This window comes from Sitophilus oryzae, unplaced genomic scaffold, assembly GCF_002938485.1.
Source record: "Sitophilus oryzae breed Bouriz unplaced genomic scaffold, Soryzae_2.0 scaffold_813_pilon_pilon, whole genome shotgun sequence".
Lineage (NCBI taxonomy): Eukaryota > Metazoa > Arthropoda > Insecta > Coleoptera > Curculionidae > Sitophilus > Sitophilus oryzae.
The window spans coordinates 4,791,314-4,808,918 of NW_022147432.1; the positions used below are offsets into that span (position 1 = coordinate 4,791,314).

The 17,605-nt window shown below is 33.7% G+C and overlaps 1 protein-coding gene across 1 annotated transcript; it reads right to left on the bottom strand.

The window, feature by feature from the left end:
- Positions 1-16,598: 16,598 nt before the first annotated feature.
- Positions 16,599-17,393, bottom strand: LOC115889431. The gene has a single exon (XM_030909419.1). It carries the CDS (start codon positions 17,391-17,393, stop codon positions 16,599-16,601), a length of 795 nt encoding a protein of 264 aa, XP_030765279.1.
- Between the last annotated feature and the right edge of the window lie 212 nt (positions 17,394-17,605).

Genomic DNA, 17,605 nt, shown 5'->3' on the forward strand with positions numbered 1-17,605 from the left:
TATATTTTTAAAAAATGGCTTTAAATTAACCTACATGTGCTCTACAAATTTCATTTCAATACAAATTGTCGTTTCTCTTGGATCCTCCATAGTATTAAGCGGCGCCTGTATAAAAAGAAAAGAGAAAATTATTTTATACAGGGCCCCTTTAATGTATGGAAACAGTCGATTTTTAGGTAAAATATACAAGATACCGCAAAAAGTTAAATACAAAAACTATCGCGTTTTTAAATGTCTATTGGCGAGTAATAAATTTATGTATACAGGGTCGGTCATAAAGTCGTGACACATCAGTTTCATTTTTTTAAATAGAACTCCCTGTATATTATTGCATATTTCAATTATTTCTTCAATTCTAAGCAAAAATCGAAAAACACATATTGTACCTCAAGCCAACTGTTTCCGAGTTATTGACTTTTGAACATATCACATTAATAATTTGATTTAATTAATATTGATATGTTTAGTTTCATTTAATGATGTCATTCTACCGAAACTGTGATACTGTTGTAATGGGTTTTTAAATGCCTATTAGCTATTAGTAAATTTAAGTATACAGGGTCGGTCATAAAGCTGTGGCACATCAAACTTTATTTTTTTAAATGAAACCTCCTCTATATTATTGCATATTTTAATTCCTCCTTCAATTTTAAGCAATAATCTTAATACACAATGTACATAAATTGAAGAAATGAAATGTTAAACTTAAATTTTGTAATTTCCAGACTTGATATCATCTCATTTTATACATCGAGCTCTAAATGCTAACTTGCGAACTAATGTCAAATATTATTAAGTATCACAGTTTCGGCAGAATGGCATCATTTAATGAAACTGAACATATCGAAATTAATTTAATCAAAAATTTTTTAAGTGATATTTTCAAAAGTCAATGTATTTGTATGAAGTGAAGAAAGAATTGAAATATGCAATAATATACAAGGGGTTCTATTTAAAAAAATAAAACTTTGATGTGCCACGACTTTATGACCGACCCTGTGTACATGAATTTATTACTCGCTAATAGATATTTAAAAATCCTATAACTTTTGTATTTAACTTTTTGTGGTACCTACCTCCTATATTTTACCTAATAATGGACCGTTTCCATACATAACAGCGACTTTGTATATTAATTATTTAAATTTTTTATATTAACTACACATCAAATATGTACATACATATCTGTGTACATATGTATTTATAATATAGAAAACAAATTTCTTGCAGTATAGGTATATAATAAAATTATATAAGGATTCTTGCCACTTAACTGCTTATATAGAAATTTAATTCTGCGCTGTGTTTGTCATAATGTGGATCAACCTGCTCTCACTACCGGTTCCGGAGCCCTACTCCATCATCAGGTGAGCTTGGGCAGATCCACAAAAAAACTTTTACAATCCTTTTACTATCGATAGTTGCGCCCCGGTGGTAAGAAAGTACTACCATTGCTCGCAGGCCGCTATCTCCCGTTCGGGACTTAATATCTAACCGACACTTTCCGACAAGTCGGAATTAACTATCTCTGCGCTGTGGTTGTCATTTTGTGGATCTGCCCAAGCTCACCTGATGATGGAGTAGGGCTCCGAAACCGGTAGTGAGAGCAGGTTGATCCACATTATGACAAACACAGGGTAGAATTAAATTTCTATATAAGCAGTAAAGTGGCAAGAATCCTTATATAATTTTATTATATACCTATACTGCAAGAAATTTGTTTTCTATTTTATAATTTGGCTTGCCTGAAAAAAAGCATTTTATCATCCTTTTACTATCGATAGTTGCGCCCCGGTGGTACGAAAGTACTACCATTGCACGCAGGCCGCTATCTCCCGTTCGGGACTTAATATCTAACCGACACTTTCCGACAAGTCGGAATTAACTATCTCTGCGCTGTGGTTGTCATTTTGTGGATCTGCCCAAGCTCACCTGATGATGGAGTAGGGCTCCGAAACCGGTAGTGAGAGCAGGTTGATCCACATTATGACAAACACAGCGTAGAATTAAATTTCTATTTAAGCAGTTAAGTGGCAAGAATCCTTATATAATTTTATTGTATTTATAATGTTCTATGCTACATACATATAATTAGATACAACTTTGTATTTTAATTGGAGACATATTCAATTCAATTCCTAATTACCTACATATAATTAATTGATGGATACATTATTATTATATTACTAATTATTATTTTCTAAAAAAACTGTACCTACTAATCTAATCTAAAAAAAGAGCATCACCAATTTCGGCGACGTAGTCCAATATAAAATCGATATTATTCCTAGTTAGTGAAGAATTCTGCGATACGAATCTGAAAAAAAATCGGCAGACTTTTCAAAGGTTCATAATAATTAATAATTATATAATAATTAATTCAACATCATTTTCTAGAGATCCATGGTTCACCATTATCATTTTGATTTGCGGCGCTACCTATGGAGAAAAAGCGAGAGTTAATTTTCTAGTTATGGTTATGGTTAAGAGATGGCAATAATATGTTTAACATTACAGAAAAATGTAATAAGAATTTTAAGATATTTTTGTACAGTTGGCGCACAGTAAAGAAAGACAGGTAAAGGTCAAGGTTACTATATTATACAGGTTGCCTCTATGTTGCCTCATAACTTTTGGACCAATAGGAGCGAAGCTGCAACTACGTCATACGGATGCTACAGAACGTATAAAATCATAGATAAAGGAATAAAAAATAAAATACTACCCTTGTCTATACAGGGTGCTACAAATTCGAAGTACGAGCAATGGTAACTCGGTAACCGTAATAGATACGAACATGGTTAAATTGGGGCAAAGTTGCTTTGGAATGTTCATCACGATGCCATCAAATTTTTTTAAAAATTTCAGGGATTCCTGAGTTCTTTGGAAAAAACGGATATTTTTGAAAATCAATTTTAATTTTTCCTCTCGATAATTTTTAGAAAATCAAAAAACTAATTGCCCATTCTCATAGCCACTTTATTAGGGCTATCTGATAGTATTTTTAGATTTTCAAATCAGCTGATAATTTGTGAGATACAGAGGCCAACTTAATTTTTTAAATACGAACCTGCATTTTTTATCTCAGATTTTGAAAGAACTCGCTCTCCTGAGTACAATGATATGCCACACTTAATATTTTTTTTGGTTTTGGAAATTTGGAGACAATTTATTTAAACTAATTTCAAGTTTGGCTCTGTTTTTTTAATATATTCATCGTTATAATATTGATAAGCTTTCAAACTTAACAGTGACGTGGGTTGAATACGGAAAATCAAATGCAATAAAATAATAAAAAATAATATAAATAAAATGTAACATAAACAACAGTGGCGTAACAACAGACTCACGGGCCTGTGTTCAAAAATTTTACCGGGCCCCCTATTACACCTACATATTTCAATACTTATATACTAATCTGAATAACATGCACTCATATTTTAGGTTAGAAATAACATTATCAAATTAATTTTTATATCGTATTATTTATTACTGCAACACAGAATATATAACCCAACATATATAAAATATCAAATAAATAGCATGTGATAGATATGGAGCGGCCCGGGCCTCCTGATAAACAATCAAATCATTTCCCCCGAAGATGGATTGGAAATGGCAGAGCGTCATAGTCATAGATTTAGTAAGAGTAAGAACAGATATCACATTGTGCATTTTAACCCGATCAAACAATCGGAGGTTGACTACGTACTGTAAAAACCAACTGAGATAGAGAAGGCGACATTGCCACATCTCAAATTTGCGCCTATCTACTTAGTTTGATTTGCAGAAAAGATGACTTTAAAACCTTCACCGGATATCAATAAATCTCAATTTCTTAACAAAAATTAATAGTTTATTTTTAAAGAAGCATGCGTAATAATATGTTATTAGAGAACAACGGCATACGGTCGAGTCGGCCGCTCCTGGCACGTATACGTGGACGTAAAGAATCTTTTACGTGTATAAAAAATAGAAAATATAAGAAATGCGCATGTGTACGTAAACGTTTACGTGTTTGTAGGCCGATTCGACCGTATGCCGTTGTTCTCTATTAACCAGAGGATATATGCGTTACTATTAAAGGACGTGTTTACTGTGCTGAAACGTCTAGAACTATTGGCAACGTCGCTGCCAGTCTTCCAGAATGAAATGAGCCGTCCGTCCCACCACCCCTCGCGACGGCCTTTGGTCCGTTATAGCGTACTACCACGGCATATAAATCACACGGCAGGCCAACTCGCTTTGGCGGGAACGCTACGCGCATACCCTTGCGCACGCCGCCATTATGGGTGCCAGCGACAGAAATTAACCAGTGTCGTAGTCAGTCGTAGTCTTTGTCATCGACAACGTACAGTTACGGCAGCTTTGAGTCAGTAGCGTGCGGCTTAATTTATTTTATTCTTTCTTGAGTGATATATTTTGTTTTTTTTAGTTTTATTTTTGTTTATTGTGTGATATATTTGGTTTATGTAGTTTAGTAGTACAATGGAAGTCTGAAATTCTTTTAGTTTTAATACTCAGTCATTGTCTACGGCATTCAAAGGAATTTTTATTATTAGGTATCCTGCAAAATGACAAACAAGATTAATTTCTAAATTACTGTTTTTCTGATTATCCGTATCTATTTTTAATTTTTATGGATAGCTCATGACAATTCAGAGAGAAAAGAAAAGAAGTCTCGTTTTTTTTTTAATTATTAAGGTCTGCCGTTTTTAATAAGATGTTTGCCAGATCATTTTGGCAATTTTCAGTACCCGTATGTAATATTCGGACACAAAGTTTTTAAATGTTCTTCTAAACTGGATGAATTTATCCTGGATAGGAATAATGACAGGTTTACAATATATTGGAATTAGAAGAATTACTAGATAACTAATTACAAGATAAAGTTGTACCAGATTTTTATGAGTGCAACTGTACACTCAAATCGCTTGTCGCTAAGCTTTTATATAATATAAAATTGTGTAATGACATAATAAAAGTTTTAAAGAAAAAGTATAGTTTTTCTTTTTAATGTATTTAAATAAAAGCTTGTTTTTAAAAAGTTTTTTTTCTTAAATTTATTTTTTACTTTTTAAGTTATGCTGGTTTCTCAGTGCCACACACAAACTCAATTCTTTTTCTTAAATAACTACCTATGGGCATCCTAATAATATGCGTATCGATTTTCATTAAAAAAGAGAACTTAAAAAAAGGACAGCTGTCAAATTTGACAGTTCAATTGTGAGACAAATAAAATGAAAACCGACTATGGGGTAGTGAGCATCCAATATATCGATTTTTATAAAAATCGGACAACTTTGAGATTTTTTTGACAGCTGTCAAATTTGACAGCTCAATTTTTTTTCTTTCCTTTTAACCCATGGCCATCCTATATATAGATTTTTATCAAAATCGGACAACATTGAAATTTTTTTGACAGCTGTTAAATTTGACAGCTCAATTTTTTTTCTTTCATTTTAGCCCATGGCCATCCTATATATCGATTTTTATCAAAATCGGACAACTTTGAAATTTTTTTGACAGCTGTCAAATTTGACGGCTCAATTTCTTTTGACGGCTTGGCTTTTAAAAATATAGCCAAACATTTATATTTAAATTCATCAGTTACTTTTCTTCCTTTAGCTGATTTGTTAATTTGTGCAATTTGAATATTAACAAAATTTGCTATGTCCATTGATGGACATAATTTGTACGTAGCCTCTTTAGATTGTTCAATAGATAATTTATTGGGTATTTTTTTAATTCTTGTTTGTAACTCCTGGACTCCTCCTAATTTTAATTGTCTATTCTCTAAAGTTAAATGTTTAATTGATTTTTTCATTTCTACTTTTTGAGGAGTATGCGCGGTTGACGATTCATTTGTTTAGATAAAAGTATTGTGTAAATAAAATTCAGTTTCAGTCAATTACAGTATTTTTTTAATACGACCCTGTCTAGCAATAGTTTATTTTCTGGGAAATTTTTTGATACGTTTTAATCCGGCCCTGACTCGGCACCCATAATGGTGTTTTCAAGGTCAAATTTTATAGAAATTTTAAACAATGGGATCTGGGCAGATTTAGCCTGCCGTGTGATTTATATCAGGGGCCTGAATCTTTATAGGCCAAATATTTTCAAGAAATTAATTAGCGCTGCTGAACTAGATGGCGCTAGGTGTTGAATGCATCCCATATGCAACCAGTTAAACACCTATAAGTCAGCCATTTTCTGTCAGGTGAAGTACGCGGCACGCGTCGATTTCAAAATTTTTATTTGCTTGCGAACTGTTGTGTTGATCGTTTGTTTGCTGAGTTTTTTTTTCTTTCGTGATTACTATAATATTAACTTGTGCCCTATTTCTAGCATATATCAACGTACGTATAAACAGTAAGTTTATTATAAATAGTTTTGCATTGTAAAAGTAGTTAATTTTTATTTATTTTTTAGGAAATGGCTCATTTTAGTTGTGGAGTGTTTGGTTGTGGTAGAAGCTACCGCAACGATGAAAATGTATATTTATTTCGTATTCCTAATCCCAAATATAAATGGGATTTATTCCTGTCTTGGTGGAGAGCAACAGGAAATGCTAAATTTTCTACCTTGACACCAGAACAAGTATACAAGAAAGTGTATATTTGTAATAAGCATTTTACTAGTAGTGATGTAGAATTGCTACTAAAGAAAATAAAGAACTGTGTGCCCTCTTTACATCTCCCAGGTAAATAATTATACATACATTTTATTTGTTCTAGCTTCATTAGTTAAATATAATTTTCCATTCATTAATCGACAAACAGGTACAATGTGATCAGAAGGTTTATATTTATGTGACTTGTATAACTTTGACAGAAAAACAGTTCTTATTAGAATTTTCATTTGTAACTATTGAACTTAAAGCCAGCATGATCATCTTGTACTTTTAAATAGGAATACTATCAGAAAGTTTTATTAGGTATCACGTAAACTTTTGACTTTTACAGTTATAAAATACTAATGTAAATTTTCATACGAAGTGTTTAACTGTGCTTATTCAAAGCATGTTTGTACATAAGACATTTTGATCATATTGTATAGATTTAAATAGAAGAAAAGTTGTATGTTCAAGTAAAAACGATACATTAATTTTTAGATCCTTTAAAACTCACATTTGGGATAGATACTTTGGAAAGTAACACCAACATAACAGTTACCACAACGGAAGTAGACCAGGGAGGGCCTTCATTTAAACGACCTTTGCCTTTATCGGAAAGGGACTGTAATACCCAAAAGATAATTAGATTAGAAGACATAACTTTGCTAGCTGCACCTCAAGAAGAGCACATACAACATGATGTAGAAGTCAGTGACATATTCAAGCCTTCAGGTAATTATTTTTTAATTTTTTCTCAGCATGTATATACAATATACAGTTATACTTCTAGATCATATCTGTGGTACTAAGGCAGAATATGTTAACATTGTGCGCGTTCCGGGAACACAGCGGCCAACTGACCGCTGAGAATTTTGCTCAGCCGCTGAATGTCCCTGAATGTGCACATTATTTCACATTTCATATTTGATATTATCGGGTTATGCCTTGTACCACAGATATTACCTAGAGTTATAACTCCAAAAAGGCAGAATTAAAAAAATTATATGTAGCAAATTTTCTACAGTATGTCTCCGTATTGTCTTTACAAGAGGAAAAACTTTTTTATTGTTGACATTTTGAGAAAAACCTACATTTTTTATAAAATAATTTTGCTTCTTTTAAAGTGGTTAATCCCATTTATATTTTTCCAAATGTCCATGCCATTTTAGAGAAAATTAAGGTATGAAAATATATAGTTGAATTTTTTTCTAAAAATCAGAAGGCGTTTCTATGGTAATATAGGTATTTTCGATTTCATTCATTGATGGATGGCTATTATTAATTTTGATTAACGGCATTTTTTTGCTGTTGTTAAACATTTGTAAAAGTATCACATTTTCCGATAACTATTATCATCCTTTCCATAGCATTGAACTAAATAAATTTTGTACTTCTATAACATTTTAAAGTGGCAAAAACTACGACGTTAATTAAAATTCTATCCATATACAATGATTCTATCAAAGAATGAAAACGAAATTATATTACCATAGAAACACGTTTTGATTCCTAGGACTTAAATTAACTTAAGAAATTCAACTATATTTCCATGTTTTTGGAATTTTCTCTAAAACGGTATGGAAATTTGGAAAAGTATAAAGGGGATTAACCATTTAAGAACAAGCAAAATTTTTTATGAAGAATGCATTTTTCTGAAAATAATAAAAAAAATTTCCTCTTGTAAAGACAATCCAGAGACATAATGACATATATTAGTATTTTACTTTTATAAAATATTCTTTAATTCTAATGAATATAAATTATTTTCCAGCTCACAAGAGCATTACTATGGTTGCTAGAAAGAAGAACATGTCACCTAAAACACTAGCATTATATAAAGAATCAAGGAAATGGAAACAAGAAGCTTCCAGATTAAAACGCCGCAATGCTTCCATTAAGCAGCGCTTATCAGAAGCAAAGAAACTTATTTTCAATGTTAATGGCAATAGGCTGTTCAGGAAAATGAGTTCTTTCCAAAGAAGATTTTTCCAGAATCAATTTAGAAACATTGAAAAAAGTGCTAAAGGAAAAAGGTTTGACTTAGATACTAAGTTAGACTCGTTGATGCTGTGGAAGTCATCACCAACAACCTACAAAAATTTAAATAGGCTCGGATTTTCATTACCTACACCAAGGACTTTAAATAAGTTGTTATCAAAAATTCCTATACAAATGGGCATTTCAGAGTCAATTTTTACTAGTATTACAAATATGTCCAAGAATATGAAAAACAAAGATAAATATTGTAATTTAATTTTTGACGAAATGTCTCTTCAGCCACATTTAGATTACAATTATAACTTGGATATGGTAGTAGGCTTTACCAAAAATCTAAATGTGGCTGATCATGTCACAGTTTTTATGTTACGGGGAGTTTTCAGTAAATGGAAACAGCCTGTAGCATACATATTTAATAAATCTGCTATGCCAGCAGCTGAAATTGTTTTTTATATTAAAATTATTACAGAAAAAGTAATCTCAGCTGGTCTGACTCTAGTAGGTTTAATATGTGACCAAGGTCCTAATAATGTAAAAGCTATAAGTTTGCTTCGTGAAGAGACAAGAATGCAAAAAATATCCAATAATGAAAATTGGGATGATACAGTGCTTTACATAAAGGATAGACCAGTTTTACCACTTTTTGATCCACCGCATCTTGTAAAAAGCACAAGAAATAATTTTTTAAACAAAAATTTATCATTTACTCTAAATAATAAAAAAATGTTAGGATCGTGGTCACATATTATTAAAGCCTACAATATAGACAAATCTAATAATATACGGGTGATGAGAAAAATAACAGATCAACATATCTACAAAGATAAAATGAGAAAAATGAAAGTTTCTATTGCAGCACAAATATTTAGTGCAACAGTGGCATCTGCAATAAAATACTGTGCAATATCAGGAATAAAATCCGCCGATGGAGCTTCAGAGTTGGATGCGAGTGCATTAGATACTGCCGAATTATTAATATTTTTTGATAACCTGTTTGACAGCACTAATGGTAGTTTTGGACAGTCAAGTGCAGGAAAACCATTAAGAGGTTTTGTGTCCGACAAATCAGCCCATGTTAGGTTTTGGAGAAGTGCAGTAAATGTTTTAGAAACCATGGAATTTATAAAATCAAAACCAACAGATAGATCCAAGCCACCAGTATTAAATGGTTGGATAAAAACTATCAGGGGATTTATACAAATAAATAGAATTCTAATGGTTCATGGTTTCAAAGCATTTGCTCCACGCATGTTTAACCAAGATCCGCTCGAAAATTTCTTTTGTCAAATAAGACAATATGGTATTAGAAATACAAATCCTACATGTGCTGCTTTTGCTAGTTTTTACAAAGCCTTGATTGTCAAAAACATTAGATACCACCCTCAAACGGCAAATTGTGAAGACGATATGTCACATTGTTTGTCCACATTAAGGGAAATGCTACATAGCAATAAAGATAATCAGGAAATTCAAGTACCTGATCGCTGGCATCCACCTGAAGTTACATTACAAGATGTAACACAAATTGAAAAGGCTACATTAAGCTACATCAGCGGATTTATATGTAATCATTTATTTAAAAAAATAACAGGTTGTGACATTTGTAAATTAAATTTGTTACACAACAACGCAGATATTGATGAATTTCATCACAAACTTGTATCTATTAAAGAATACGACCCATTTGTAAAAAAATTAGTTTATGCCAATGTTGACCTTATAAAAAATATTATTAAAATTTATGAAATGCTACAAAGCTACGTACCTTCTGCGATTGATAAAACCAATATACGAGTCCGAATTATATCCGTTTTAAGGTGCAAAATAAATTTTAATTTTGAAGAGTGCCCTCACAGAGAGGAAATAGAAACTTTTATTTTCTCCCATTTTGTCAAAATATACATATATAATTATGTTAAAAAATTAAATAATATATTAATGGGTAAGCTGAATCCTGACAGCAAAAATATATTAGAAATGAATTGTTTTGAGGCATACAGACGTATGAAACATTTAAAAAATAAATGAAATAATATATAATTGTGTTTGTAATATATATAATATTTAATTGTGTTTATTTTTTGTGTTTTATTTTACTTCGCCAAATTGTCATAAATAATTAAAAAAAAGATTAATCAATAATACAATCCCTACTTGTTAATAAAAGTCTATGCAATAAATCTGTTAAAGCTAAAATGACCAATTTTCTGAGCTAACATCTACAAATTATTTTATCGTTTATATATATAAATACGAAAAATATAAAAAATATTTTTTTTTTATTTATAAATAAATGAAACAAAAGTAGAATAATTTGTACTTGTCGGCATAAGTTCAATTTGGTCATTTTGCTATAGCAGATTTAATGTTTAGATTATAAAATTTCAATTTATAAGTTTTGCTTTTAGCGCTATATTCCCGCCATTTAATGAATAGTACGCGCTGCTCAACTAGATGGCGCCACTATGTAGCGTCAAAAAATTAACACGTAGATTCCTTTCTTATCCGTTAGGTTATTTTCTATGATTTATATGCCGTGGTACTACGTTAGCTTACGGTGTGTTTAAAGTCGGAATCAAGTCCGAAGTGAACTTTTAAGTAGTTTTTGATTTTGTTTAACATACTTTTGAATCTGCGAATTTTCAATATGGTAGGACAGTGTCAAATGTGTGGAAAAATAAGCTCAAATTACCCGAATTTGTCTTTTCACAGGTAGGTATTGTTTCCGCCGTAATCGTACATAGGCGTCCCACAAGGGAGCCTCTCACAATTAAAATAATTTCTAATTATATTTGTAGAATTTTGATCTATTAAAACAAGAACGTAGTAGCCGGTAATTGAATTATAATTCGTCTCAATTACTACCTAACTGTTGTAGATCATAACAAATTTGAATATAAACGTTGCATATATTTGAAACTTTATTATATGCCAGAAAGTGACATTTTTTTTAAATTGCGTCATTTTTTGGTCATTATATACGATATTCTAAAGGATTTTGCTCAACAAATAAACAAAGGTGTTTACCTTTTTTACATTTTATTGCTTTATTATATCTACTATTCAATCTTTACATAAGATCGGGGCCATTGTAACGCACATTTTCAAAATATTTTTGTCAACATACAGGGTGATTCAAACCGCAATACATATGCTTAATACAGTTCATGAAGATTGGGACGTTTAACTAAAATTTGTTTGTCTGATTAAGCTACCTAAGTAATGGATTTGTAAATAAACGTAATATTCATTATTATGCAACAGGAATCCCATACTGTAGCATACAGATTTGATACTTTTAATGATTAATGCCCTCTATTGAGAGACTAAAAGGTAATTGCCTCGTATCAGAGCCATCATAATACGAGAAGAAGACCGAAAGTCAAATCTTGTCTTATATTTTCAAAAAAACACAATTTTCTCATTAAAATAAATATTGATTTTAGGTATAGGAAGTTATTAATAATACAAGATTAAACATCTATTACACAGTACTTCACAGGAATCTATCGATTGCGAACTAAGTAAATCGTTACTAATTACTAATTTTGAAAAGTTCTTTTTAAGATAAAAAAAAGGTAAAACTAAAACCTAAATTATCATTTGAGATTAAACGGGAAGTTCTAAATAATGTTGCCTATTCTAAACAAGAAAAAATTATTTATAAGTTTTATAGCACCTCTAATTAAATTTGAACGAAAAGAATATTTCTGTTTGCTGTAGGTAATTTTCTCAGAGATTAAACGGGAAGTTCTAAGTTCTCTTCTTCTCACAGGGAAAATACGTAAATAAAAATAACTTTTTAAGTCAAAAAAGTCAAAAGGACAAGTTATTCTAAAAAAGGACTGTCCTTTTCAAAAAAGGGCAGGTGGCAACCCTAGGTATTTCTGGAATGGAACCACCAGGCCACCTATGATTACAAAAATGTCTAAAATGTGCTTTACCATTGCCTCCATATTCTAAAAAAAATTGAACGAAAAGTCACCAACTACAAATCTAATAAAATATAGAACTGTTTCGGAAGCCTGAGTCACCCTGTAAATATTCAAAAGTAACTGAAAGTTTATATAGAAGTAACTGAAAGTATAAATTGAATATCGACGTTGGAGCGATTTTCGAAAACTACCTACTAACGTTTAAACATAAGTATATGTGGGATATTAATTATATTATTATATTAGACCTTATAACAAAACTCATCTAACGAAAAAGTGTTAATGTCGTATATTAATATGGAGTAAAAATTTTACTAATTACTTTACTTTTACTTTACTATTTAAATTCGTTCCAAAAAACGATACGCCACTGGCCATTAGAACAATCCAAATGCGCCTAGTTGCCGGCTCGGTTGCCGGGGTCGGAAATTTTAGACTTCTCTGTCTCATCTGTCTTTGTTTGACACATTGGAATGTTTGATACACTACCAACGAGTATTTATGAATGAGATGTTCGGTCTATCTTTATAATGTCTTTGGTCATAGTAGAACGTAGAGCAGTATAATGGCCAGCGAGGTACCTGGACCGTCTGATGACGTCAAGTAATTCGACAGGTCCAAATTTTACAAAAAAAGTGAAATCAACACATCTCAGCAGTTACAATAAAGAGTACAAAATGCATTCGAAAGTATAAGAAGGTCTATTCAAAATTCAAAAGCTATAAATTAAATTGAACAAAAAATTTGTGCAATAGGGAGGGTGGTAATAACCCTTTCGAACATGTAGACTATGTAAAGCATTAGAAACTAGTTTGTAGAAATTATAATTTATTCATAATAACTACGATTAATATTATGCGAATTATTAGATCGTACACTGAGAATTTCAAATTCACAATAAGAAAAGTTAAAAAATAATATCTTTAAATTATTGCTGAGCTGGATATTATTTATTTGAATCTTTCAATTGGCTCAATTTCCCTTATTCAATGTTAATTAGCACTGATCAATATTGTTGCGATGACTATAATCAGATTCTTTGAATATCAGATTAAATAATTTAAAAACAGAGTCGGACCTGATTTTTTTTTAAATAATAATTAAATAGTTTTGTTGCTGTTAAGGTACCCAAAACAAAAAAAAAGTATAAAGTGTGGCATATTATTGTACTCAGGAGGCTGAGTTCTTTCAAAATCTGAAATAAAATATGCAGGTCCGTATTTAAAAAAATTAAATTGGCCTCTGTATCTTACAAATTATCAGCTAATTTGAAAATCTAAAAATACTATCAGATAGCCCTAATAAAGTGGCTATGAGAAGGGGCAATTAGTTTTTTGATTTTCTAAAAAGTAACGACAGGAAAAAATAAAATTAGTTTTCAAAAAAATCCGTTTTTTCCAAAAAACTCAGCAATCCTTGTAATTTTTAAAACATTTTTGATGCCATCTTGGTGAATAGCCCAAGGTAGCAACTTTACCCCACTTTACCCCAATTTAACCCATCTTCGTATCTATTACGGTTTCCGAGATACCAATGCTCGTACCTCGAATTTGTAGCACCCTGTACCCTGTATACAAGGTATCCCAGAAATAAGTGCAAGCATTTTAACTGGTAGTGTAGTTCAACCCGAGAAACACGCCTATGAGGTTTTTTTGCGAAAAAAAATTTTTGAAAATTCGGAATTTTTTGAAAAAAATTTTGAAATTTTTTGAAAAAAATTTTGGAATTTTTTGAAAAAAATTTTGGAATTTTTTTTAGTTTTTAGTTAAATAAACATCATTTCTTGATAATATGGTAACATAAGTAGTAGATTAAATTTACAAGAAAGAAAATCCAAAAATGATCCAGTGGTTCTCAAAATTTGAGCAAAAAATCATTTTTTTGGGAAATTTTCAAAGTAAAATAACTCTGTTGTTTTGGACTTATTTGAAAAAGGATAAAGAGAAAATATGTTTCTTTTATCGAGATCTACCACCTCTTAAAATACTTGCACTTATTTCTGGGACACCCTATATAATTTATCCATAATCAAGGATGCAACCGATGCAACCTACAAAGAGAGATAAATGGACATTACAATAAAGAAAACACACATCAAACAACTGAAAACTATGGACGCCATACACCATATAATACACTATAAACAATAAAAGTACACAATGAATATCGAATATCGATTCGGAAATAATGTACTGCCGGACTGTCGCGTCGGCTGTCGGCAGTTTTTATCCCTTTATCTATGAGTGCTAGCAGCATTCCTAAAATAGGTTTAGCATTGGCAACGTTGCTTTAAATGTCAGAAACCTTCTCCAGAAACAACCATCAACATGTGATAGAGACCTTCATCAGTTGTCTGAGCTTCAGCTAACCGGTCAAAGTCAATGGTGATGGGTGATGTTATTGCGTCTACCTCAGGTCGTGAGAGACAGTCGGCTACAATGTTCTTTTCTCCTTGGACATGTCGGATGTCTGTGGAAAATTGACCAATAAATTCCAGCTGGCGTATCTGTCGTGGAGATTGACGGTCATGTCGCTGCTGAAAGGCATACGTCAAGGGCTTGTGGTCAGTGTATATGATGAACGGCATGCCCTCAAGAAGGTAGCGGAAATGGTGAATACCGCTAAATATTGCCAACAGCTCGCGGTCGTAGGTACTGTAGTTATGCTCCGTCTTCGACAACTTCCGTGAGAAGAAAGAAATAGGCTGTAAGTGCTCACCGACAAGCTGTTGCAATACACCACCGATCGCGGTGTCCGAAGCGTCGACTAACATGCTCAACTGAGCATGGGGTGCTGGAAAAACCAACTCGGCAGCAGTAGCTAGGAGTTCTTTAACTCTGGTGAAGGCACTTGATGCTGCTGGGGTCAAGTTGAGGTCTTGTTGCTTTTTCTTTTGGTGGGAAAGTAGCTCGGCGAGTGGCATAAGCTCTTTTGCAGCATTCGGTAACCAGCGTCGATAGAAATTAAACCATCCCTAGGAAGCGACGTAGCTGTTTGTATGTTGTTGGTTGCGGAAAACTGCGAATAGCACTGACTTTAGCTGGCCTGACTCCAGTTGGGGGAGACTGTGACGCCCAAGAAATTTGCCTCTCGTATCCGGAATTTGGACTTTTCTTTATTGATTTGGAGTCCATTTGCTTCTAGGATCTGAAGAACTACTGCTAAGTGCTGCTCGTGTTCTGCTTCCGTCTCCGAGACTACCAGTATGTCGTCGATGTACACATATACAAATGAACACCCTCGGAAGAGATGGTCGAGGTACCGCTGAAGTGTCTGGGCGGCGTTACGTAAGCCAAGGGCATACGTAGAAATTCGTACAAACCAAAAGGTGTAATAACAGCCGTTTTTGTACATCTTCTGGGCGGACTGGGATCTGGTGGAATGCATGTACAAGATCAATGGTAGAGAAAATTTTCTTTCCATGTAGCTGATTTGCAAAGTCCTGAATATGTGGCACTGGATAGCGATCAGGCTTGGTAATTGCATTTAACCGACGGAAATCCCCACAAGCACGCCACTGGCCGTTGGCTGTTTGGACCATGTGAAGCAGGCTGGCCCATGGCGATTTTGATGGCTGAACAATGCCCATTTGTATAAGTTGATTGAATTCGGCCCGTGCAGCTTGTAGACGGTCTGGTGGAAGCCTGCGCGGCTTGGAGAACACTGGTGGGCCTTGGGTGTCGATATAGTGCTGGACTCTTCCAGGGTCGTCTGGTGCATCCGTTGGTCGGTCATAAGGGTGGGCAGTAGATATTCCCACCTCCAATGCTCTTACTCGTCGAGACATACACGTAATGCTGTTTGGTATAGTTGGACTCACAAGGCGCTTGTTTCGCATATCTACAGTGAAACCATGTTGTCGAGGAAGTCAGCACCTAGGATGGCAGTGGTGACATCTGCAACAATAAAGGTCCAAGTGACTGGCTGGCCAAAACCAAGGTCAAGTGTCAACTGTTTCTGCCCAAACGTTTTAATACAGGAACCAATAGCAGAGTATAGGCGTATCATACTAGGTTTTGAAGCAGAACATGCTTTGCGTGGCAGCACACTTAAGTCCGAGTGTGAGAACTTGCTCCAGTGTCAACAAGGAACTGCAGTTTTAGGGCTTTATCTGTGACGAAAAGGCGACGTGGTGCATGGGGGGCAGTGGTTGTCATGATTACTGCGCCCCCTCTTGATCGTTTTTTTGAGAAGGTACATGGTGCTCTACACTTCTTAGCTTGGGACCCAAATCTCCTGTGATAGTAGCAGTGCCCGTCAGTTTTCTCGTCCACACTTACTTTGTTGTTTAACGCAGGCTTTCCGTCCATGGCCATGATAGGAAAACTAGAACATTGTATATATTTGTCAGCTTTCTTGGCCAATTCCTCCAGGTCTCCATCCAGGATTGCTATGACTCCCCGGGCTTGGGGTGGTAGGCGGTCTAACCAGAGTTTCTTTAGAACCTGCGTAGAAACGTTATTTGAGGCCAAAGCTTGCATTCGGTGGAGAAGCTGTGTTGGTTTAAGGTCGCCCAAGGTCATCTCCATAAGCTGGTGAATTTTGTCATCAGCGCTACTGCCATATCTCTCTAACAGTCTAGTTTTGAGGTCTTCGTAGGCCCTACCTCTAGTTGGATTTCGTAGTATGTCGGCTACCTCTAATAGGACCTCGCTGTTTAAACTTGTTACGGTGTGATCGAACTTGCAGTCATCAGATGTTATTTTGGCTTGCCTGAATTGGGCTTCCAGGCGTAGGAACCATAGTTCGGGCTCTGTGCGCCAAAACTCCGGTGCTTTAATCCCTACACGGGCAATAACGACTTGATCGTCGGTTTGGAAGTCGTTCGTGTCGGAGGTGGACATTGCGTATCTGAATTTGTTGCACTCACACGTTCGTCGGGGTCACCAATGTGGCCGTTGAGTGTAGCAAATTAGGCACACCAGAGGCACACTAAATAATTAAGTCATTTAATTAACTCGATCAATTGTTACAAACTAAATAACTATTACAAAACATAAGAATTCGGTTTCTTGGCGCGAAACGTGAATGTTGAAGGTCGAATGTCTATCTACAG

What these genes read in the sequence shown, in the direction of transcription:
- LOC115889431 (XM_030909419.1), bottom strand. Translation starts at nt 17,393, where the DNA reads ATGTCCACCTCCGACACGAACGACTTCCAAACCGACGATCAAGTCGTT.